General features: G+C 50.8%; 1 protein-coding gene across 1 annotated transcript; it reads right to left on the bottom strand.

Annotated features, from left to right (window-relative positions):
• Positions 1-6,282: 6,282 nt before the first annotated feature.
• Positions 6,283-7,179, bottom strand: LOC124706138 (glycine-rich cell wall structural protein 2-like). Its single transcript, XM_047237797.1, has 2 exons — positions 6,660-7,179; positions 6,283-6,578 (listed from the first exon to the last, which is right to left on the bottom strand). The coding sequence occupies exons 1-2, from the start codon at positions 7,177-7,179 to the stop codon at positions 6,283-6,285; spliced, it is 816 nt and encodes a 271-aa protein (XP_047093753.1).
• Between the last annotated feature and the right edge of the window lie 1,784 nt (positions 7,180-8,963).

Here is an 8,963-nt window from a genome sequence, read left to right as displayed (position 1 = left end):
TGGACTTTTTAGGCATAGATGCATGCTGGATAGCGGTCTATGTACTTTGTCGTAATGCGCTGATTAAATCTCATAGTACTCATCATGATATATGTATGTGCATTGTTATGCCTTCTTTATTTGTCAATTGCCCAACTGTAATTTGTTCACCCAACATGCATTTATCTTATCAGAGAGACACCACTAGTGAACTGTGGACCCCGGTCCATTCTTTACATCTGAAATACAATCTACTGCAATACTTGTTCTTTACTTTTCTTCGCAAACAAACATCATCTTCCACACTATACATCTAATCCTTTGTTTACAGCAAGCCGGTGAGATTGACAACCTCACTATTACGTTGGGGCAAAGTACTTTGATTGTGTTGTGCAGGTTCCACGTTGGCGCCGGAATCCCTTGTGTTGCGCCGCACTACACTCCGCCTCCAACAACCTTCACGTGTTCCTTGACTCCTACTGGTTCGATAACCTTGGTTTCTTACTGAGGGAAAACTTGCTGCTATACGCATCACACCTTCCTCTTGGGGTTCCCAACGGACGTGTGTCTTGCACGCTATCAATGAACAATCACCGATTTCTTGTAGCCATTACGGTAAAATGATAAAACTATCACGATTACCATTTCTTTTAGGCATTACTTTTCACGGTAAAATGTTAAACTATATCACGAAGTTCCATTTCCGTCAAGATAGTCCGCATTACTTTTTTGTTGAGATATATACCCCCACAACGGTCATCTCCTCCTTAATTTATTGTGTAAACCCCCACAACGGTCACCTCCTCCTTAATTTATTGTGTAAACCCCTACAACGGTCATCTCTCCCTTATAAACACCCACAACGGCCATCCCTTGTGTCAATAGGTTCTGCCTCTCTCTTCTTCGTTCACATACACTTGATCCATTGCCATGGCTTCCACGTCTCGGACGCGGACCGGAAGGGGAAGGGGAAGGGGCGGCCGGGGTGGTGGATCATCATCATTGCCACCACCACCGTCAACACTGCCATTGATCATAGAGGAGTTCTTCATCGTTGTCTATGAAGACCCTTTGGTCAAGAAGGTACGTACGCGTTCCCACATATATGATGCATGTGATTAATTATGGGCATGTTCTAAAAAACCTTTAATTTCAAACGATCGGCGCTCGATCTCTTTGCAGGCACTCCCAAAAAGGTTTGTGGACTATCTTGATGGCCAGGAGCCAGCTAAGGTGTATCTGCGAGCAGCTGACTGCGGTCCTCGTCTCTGGACCGTGGAGGTCCTATTTGACGGACAAGGCCGGATGTACCTCGACAAGGGCTGGGAGAATTTCGCCATCGCGCACGGTGTGGATTTCGGCTGCTTTGTACACTTCAAATATGAAGGCGATGATGTGCTCACAGTGAAGGTGTTCGACGGAACAATGTGCAGGAAGTACTACTACTCATACGACGAAGATACTGACGGTGAAAGCGACGATGACGTGAAGCCATGCATCCATCCCCTTTAGATAAGGGGATTATGACCAAGAATATATATGTAGCTTCATATGCATCGATTTAGAGATCTAGCTATTTTCTATATATTATGCATGTAAAAAATAATATCGCAATTTCCACCAGGATTCGAGCACCACAGCCTCCAAACGATGCCGATCCCGATGCCGATATCGGCATGGTCAGAACGGCTATGCTCGCCGCCACTGCTAGGTCACCGTTGGGATGCACCATGTTTAGCATAAGATTCACTTTAGATTAAGCTGCGAAAATAGTCACCTGCCATGGGCTGAGGCGGCCCCACAGAACGGGTCTATATGATATTCTCTAAATAAATAGACGGCCCCAGCGGTCATTGGCTACGGAGTCCCCACAGAGCGGCAATATATGATTTTCTCTAAATAAATAGACGACCCCACGGGTTATTGGTTGCGGCAGCCCCACAGAGCGACAATATATGTCTTTTCCCGAAAAATAGACGACCCACTGGCCATTGGCTGCGGCAGCCCCACAGAGCGGAAATATATGACTTTTCCTGAAAAATAGACGACCCCACTGGTCATTGGCTGCGGCAGCCCTATAGAGCGGCCCCATTTGTCATTGGCAGCACCGCGTATACAATCAGGAAATAAAACGGCCCACGCGTCAGCGATAGATGGATGGCTACCCGTCAGCACGAGACGGTCAGAGAGGAACTGCCCTCTGTGCAGCCCCACCCGTCAGATTAACGGTAACGGTAAGGACTCTGACCTGACGGCAACCCTCCCGTCCGAGCGTCTGCGAGAGGTTTCAAACTAGAGGGAGGGGAAAACTGAGGAAAAACTAACGAGCTGGGGAAAACTGAGTACAACTAACGAAGCAGGGGCACATAAATAGAAAACCCTAAAATATAAGGGAACCGAAAGTAAAGGAGATAGGAAAAGACAAAAAACAAGAACTTATGAGCTAACAACGCCGGTCATGGTAAAGGGGTCGAAGGCTTCTTGATCGTCCGGAGAAGATTCCTCGGCAGCTGGTTCGGTGAGTTTGGACACGTGGGAATCTTCTTCGTCATCATTTCTCTTCCTCTTGCAACCATCCGGAGAAGCGGCGGGAGGAGGAGACACGGATTGAGCAGAGTCAGAATGTTCTTCTGACTCTGTGTCTTTATCAGAGGAACCCACAGTTCTGTGAGAATCTGCGGGTTTACTCTCAGGAAGGGTGGATTCTTGCGAGTCGTCAGTGACAATGGCCCGCTCATCAACTTCCCCACCTTCAGGTAGTGGGGGAAGAGAAGAAAGAGTTCGATGGTTCTGCAGTTAAAAAGCAAGAGAAGAAAAGCAAATTAATACACAAAGGAAAAACAACAGCAATCAAAATACAGGAAATACAACTCGAAAGAAAGAACTTACTTTGGGAAGGGCGTGACTGCCACTGAATGGCTCCACGCGACAGGATGAAGGGACTTCATGGTTTTTGTTCAAGGAGGTGAAGCAGCGGACGAGTTTCTCCAAATCCTTCACAGAAAGATCGTCGGAGATCCGGTCAGCATCCTCAGCAGCTGAATACATCCAGAGGGGATTTTTGTGAGCTTGCAGAGGCTGCACTCGAATCCAAACAAAATGTGCAATGATTTGCACACCCGACAGTTCTGCTGCGTCGGTGTTTTGAAGTTCGCCGAAGCGGGCAACCAAAGCGTCAGTGGCTGCCTTTTCTTCGGCTGTAGCCTCTGTGTCCCAAGATTTGCGCCTCTGAATTTCTTCGGTAGCGTCAAAGGGCGCAAGACCGTATTCCTGGGCATCAGAAGACTCGTCCTTGATATAAAGCCACTTCCTGCGCCAGCCTTGGACGGAGTCGGCGAACTTCACATCAAAATATTCGACATCGGGACGGACGCAGATGCATACGCCACCTACGTTGTAGATGACATATTTCGAGTTGTTGTGGCGGAGATAGAAGATGCGTTTCCAGAGGCCCTAGTGAGGGTGGATGCCCAGGAAACATTCACAAAGTGTGATAACAATGGAGATGTGGAGGGGAGAATTGGGGGTTAGTTGGTGCAGCTGGATCCCATAGATAAAGAGCATCCCACGAAGGAATTCGTGGACAGGAACAGCGAGGCCGCGAGTTAGGAAATCAATGAAAGTTACCCGGAAACTGATAGGAGGATAAGGAGAACTCTGGTCTCCAGGCATCTTCATGGCCCACTTGTTGAGCAGGCCCATCTTCTTTAGCAGCTTGTGATCTTTCGCGGAAAGTTTTGACCTTTCCCAGCTGGAGATCTTAACCTTCTCCACAAGTTCTTCGGTGCTTGGGGCACGGTTTCTGCACTGCTTCGAGCGCGGAGCCATGGCGGAAGGCCAGGTGGAGCAAAGAGGGATAGGAAGCAGAGTGTGGGCGCGAGATGCTCGAGTAGGAAGAAGGGCAGAGAGACGAATTGTGCGGCACAGCGAAGGGGATAAGTGAAGATGAGGGCCCAATTTATAGGAAGAAGGCGATGCGTCCGACAGTCAGATGAAAAGAGGAGAGTTCCATACCGTACACGTGTCCCAAGGGTACAATGGTCTTATCGCTTTATTTTCTTGGAGGGAAGTTACCGCACGCGTGCCGGGAATTCCGGAGGAAGTGTGCGCCCCACTTGCGCAACGTGTCGAAGGTGTAGAGTTTTGGACCCACGGAACAGTGGATTGCCAGGAGTCGTGGCTTCCCAAGGTGGCCATGCGTGGCTGTCGTCAGTAACAACGTCACTTAAGAAAGTTTCGAGTGGTGGAAAAAAATATAGCGGCAAGAAAAACTTTGAGATCTAAAGAAGTGCATGGTTAAAAAGAAAATTCAGGAGCCTATGTTCAGATGCAAGCACCTGTTCATATGCTCGGGGGCTACTCTTATCAGAAGTATTGTCTATACTTCTGATAAGATGATGAGGCGAAAGAAAAAAATAGAGTTGATCAAAGTAACAAAAGTTGAGCCTACAACCAAGTGCAAACACTCGGTTGTAGCCTCCGGGCTACTCCCATCAGGAGCGCTGGTCGCGCACCCAGTGAAATATAAGCAGAAAGAAGAGAAAATAACAAGAAAATATAGAATTGCAAACGAAGAATTATCGTCGTACATCTTCGAGTTACACATAACTCGTCATGTACTCCCATCGGGAGATCAAGATATTATTTCACAAGACAACTCGAAGAAATTCACAATTCCAGCAGCCGACAAAGGCACTCGATAATATATTCTCAGAGCGCGTCCGCCGCGGTAAAAATTCTAAATACCGTAACTCGAAAGAGATTACGAAGGTAATTCCCCAGGATCTAAGCTGTGTGGCGTGGTATCGCACCCGAATGCGCTTTCCCACTTTATCCGTATCAACAGATGCGGAGAAAATCCTAGCGGATGCGTTAGGTACTCGATAAAACACATCTGAGATTCGGTTCACGGTAAATCCTTAAGCGGCACGTGTCGAATTACACCAGTATTCCAAGTTCAAGTCCAGAGACTTGAGCTTGAAGTAGGTTTATGTGGGTTTGCCACAAGAGCAGTTAACTGGTACCTGATCCGTCAGATGAACCAGCCCCAAGATAAGTTTAGTCAATTTCTTGAGATAGCAAAGGTTTTAAACGTGAGGAAAAATGGCGTATTTCACAGCCATCACCGCGCGACGTATCTGGAGCTCTGGGTTCGATCTCTGCGTCTGGCCGAGCTGGCGGTGTGGTGGCGTGGCGGTGGCGGTGGCGGTGTCGCTGTTTAGAGGGGTGGTGGCACACGTGGCTGTGTTGCTAGCCCAGATTCGGTCCATCTTGGAGTTGTTGGGGCTTTATAGCGGCAGGGAGGTGGTGCTGGTGCGGTCTTGGTTGCGGAAGATTGGTTGCAGTTCGTCGATGGTCCGCTTGGGTGGTTCGAGGTGGAGCCTCCTATCAGAAATCATTGTCCTAAATTTGGTCAAGACTAGCGACATCGACACTAGTCGGTGTCGTTGACCTTCTTGGAAGGTTTATTGAGGGCTCCTCTTGCCACCCCGTAGTCTTGCCTCCGGAGGGAAATCTCAGATCCTTGGGATCATACGATGGAGACGCTTTTGCGTCTTTCTCCGTGTTGAGGGCATCGTTTTGGAGTTGGTTTCGACTTGGGGACTAGAGGATGGATGGTTGGTGAGACGACTCGCTCGGCGGCGCTGAAGGCAGTTTGGCAAAGATGATGAGTCGAGCAGAGGTTAGGTCGTTGCTTGGGCTTCGATAGTTGGTTACCAACATGTTCGATGGGTCTTGTCTGTGTTGTTGCGGAGTTGGAGCAGCAATGGAGTGTCCCCCTGCGGTAACGATGACCGGCAACGGGTGGTGTGGCAGATTCGGTCGGCACAACCCCAACATAGTTCTTCTGTATGCTCGACGGCCCGAGTGTGGCTGATTGTTGGAATTTGGCCAGGTCGCTTGGGGGTTGTGCTCAATGTGGTCGTGTTCCATGACAATATCGGTGTACTTGTATCAGTTTTTGGACGGTTTCCCCCTAATAAATAGGCCGCACAAGGTAGTAGTACTGCTTCTTTGTGTTGATGACTACACCTGAAAATACATATAGTCTATACTGATTATGAAGACCATTTTATTAGAATGCAAGGCCGGAGATTACATAATTCCTAGGAATTAAACTACAGAGTTGCATACTCGTAGCTATGCACAAGAATGGTCTAGGAGCTAAATGCTAATCCAGAAATGGTACTTAGTTGTCTAGAACCGAGGCTCATGACGTGAAATTATAACTGAAATAGAAAACTGACAAGAATAATAATGCATGCAGAAACTCGGCCTGTATCTCATTCCACAAATGCCAATTTAATGGAATCCACCGCTGCCAGATCCGGATCCGCTTCCTCCTCCACGGCCAGTCCCGCCGTTTTGGCCAGCACCGTAGCCACTGCCCATGCCCCCACCGATTCCAGTAGCATAGCCAGAACCATAAGAACCATAAGAGCGAGTGCTACCGGTCTGCCCAGCCCCGGAGCCAGAACCAGACCCAACCCCAAGACTTGGACCTTGTGCGGCACCTTTAGCTATGCCACCACCGCTTCCGCTACCATTTCCGCTGGCATTGCCCCCAGAAGTGTCATCGCTGCCGGCCTGTCCAGCTCCTTTGCCCTCACCACCTCCATTTCCATTATTTCCGCCACCACCACCATTACCGCTACCGCCAGCATCGGAGTAGCTGACACCACCAGCAGTTGGAGCCGGTGCCGTAGTTATGCCACTCTCACCGTATCCCTTACCAAGGCCAGAACCAGCTCCGGACCCGCTAGACCCATTTGCGCCACCACCTTCGCCACCACCACCACCCTTACCATCGGCGTTGGCATGTCCATTGCCGCTAGGTGCTGATGCCGAGCCGCTCGAACCGCTTCCGGAGCCAGAGCCGGATCCAGAACCAGAACCAGAACCACCATTTGATCCTCCTCCTCCACCAGCTCCTCCTCCTCCACCAGCTCCCTTGGCGAAGTTCCACCTGTTACCCCAATCTCCACCGCTTTCACTATATCCTGCTCCTCCACCCGACCCAGATCCTCCGCCCCATCCACTACCACCAGATGCACCGCCTCCGCCTCCGCCTCCACCACCACCTCCACCTCCACCACCTGAAGCACTGGAGAAGCTAGCGAGCATCCTTGCAGCATCGGCGAACCCAATGCCGACAAGGACAACAAAGCCTAAAGCTACAAGCTTAGTGCTAGTAGCCATTGTGAGTGAGTGAGACGAGTTTGGTGCTGATAATAGAAGGTTGGGAGGGTATATATAGCGCGCTGGAGGATGTGCATGTGTGGGATATTTTACGGCGATCGAGCGTTTTGGTTGTGAATTGAGTGGGTTATTCGATGAGATCGACTGTAGGAGTAGTAATCAAAGTGCTGGTACCGTTGACTGTATACAACATCTACTCCTACTTCTCATGTAAATCTCTCTCTTCCCTCCGGTTCGTAATTAATTGATGGAGCAAACATTATTTAGCATGAGATTCCATGCTCCCGACATAGACAGATTAATTATATCTTTTCGATCTCCTAGATATGGAAGAGCGCGTCTTTCGTAGGAAATTCATGATCGATTCCAGCGGGACACGAACATGAGGCCCTCCTGATCTCAACGATCTAGTCGATGCGATCACACGCGAATCTGATCCTTTGACATTTGCATTGCCTCGTACTTTCACCTTGGAGCTGTAGTGCCATTATTAACCAGGTGTACCAGATGAAAACATGACAAAAACAAGTGTAGTATGTGAGTAACTCGCGGAACATAATATGGAAAAAAATGTACCGAAGAGGTGTAGCTCAATTACTACTTTAGTTCGTAAATACAGATCGCAGAATGCATTTAGTCGATCAATTTTCACCAACTTTAACCCACAATACGTTGCACATGGATGTTGTCTCTGAACGCCGTTCCGTTATCTGATCGTATTGGAGCCCTTAGCTTAGAGCATCTCCAGTCACGTCCTCCAAACCGTCTCTCAAAAGGATTTGGGACGCGTCGGATAATAAACGTTTTCAGCCGCGTCTCCCAATACCGGTTTTTGTTCGATGCGCCCTGATACGGTGTCCGGCGTTCTGAGCCCGTCCCCGCCCCACAGGGGACGCTCCGGGCACTCCGGACACAACGAAAAGCGAGGCGAGGCGTGGCGGGACCGACGTGTCAGCGGCTCGGAAGTCTAAAACCCCGTCGCCTACCTTTGGTCAAGCGACGTTAATGGCGTCCCAGTTTTCCTAGGCGACGCAGGGACGCGTCTCGTCGTGCATGGACGCGTGGCCGTCTGCGCCGTCGTTATTGCATCCAACGATCTGTTGCCGCTTCGCCTGCCGCGGTGTCGCCGCTGTACATTAAGAGGCCCTACGGTTCATCACAATCTCTCGCCGCTCACAAATCTTCTCCTCGCCGCTCCCAGATCTTCTCCTCGCCGCTCCAACCAATGTCGTCGTCCTCCCACAAGATCGCCGCGGCGAACGGCTTCGGCCACGACAGCCTCACCGTGAAGGAGGCGTGGGCGCTGTACCGCACGGGATATCCCGTCCCGCCGGACATGCGCCTACCAAGGTTGGAGGCGCCGTCCTCACCGCCGCCGTCTCCCGCAACGCGCTCGCAGCCGAGGAGGAGGAGTATGTCCTCCTCCAACTCTTCCTCGCCAGGGCCGGCCCGATCGACGCCGTCGTCGTCGCACCGCTCCGCGCCCTACACCGTCCCCAAGCGCGTGGTGAAGGAGGAGCCGACGACGCCCGTCAATCCAAGGCGCAGCGATAGCGGTAGCGGGAGCCGGCAGTAGGAAAGGCGCGGCGGCGGCGCCCTCCTCATCCCGAAGCCGGAGGTGAAGGAGGAGCAGGACGACGAGGAAGCGGCGAAGGCGGCGCTGCTGGCGGAGTACGAGCGGCAGCAGCGGCTCATCGCCAGCAGCGACGACCCCGAGGACTGCCCAGGGCTGCGAGCGGCGTGCTTGGCGTCGCTGAACGACAAGGACGCCTGGAGGGGCGACC

The sequence above is a fragment of the Lolium rigidum genome, chromosome 4 (assembly GCF_022539505.1).
Source record: "Lolium rigidum isolate FL_2022 chromosome 4, APGP_CSIRO_Lrig_0.1, whole genome shotgun sequence".
In the NCBI taxonomy this organism is placed as follows: domain Eukaryota; kingdom Viridiplantae; phylum Streptophyta; class Magnoliopsida; order Poales; family Poaceae; genus Lolium; species Lolium rigidum.
Note: the sequence above shows the minus strand (reverse complement) of the source record. Positions and strands in the feature narration are given on the sequence as shown.

What these genes read in the sequence shown, in the direction of transcription:
- LOC124706138 (XM_047237797.1), bottom strand. Translation starts at nt 7,179, where the DNA reads ATGGCTACTAGCACTAAGCTTGTAGCTTTAGGCTTTGTTGTCCTTGTC. An exon ending in ACCGGCTCCAACTGCTGGTG is followed by an intron (nt 6,579 to 6,659) that starts GTGTCAGCTACT and finishes GTGAGGGCAAAG; the next exon opens with GAGCTGGACAGGCCGGCAGC.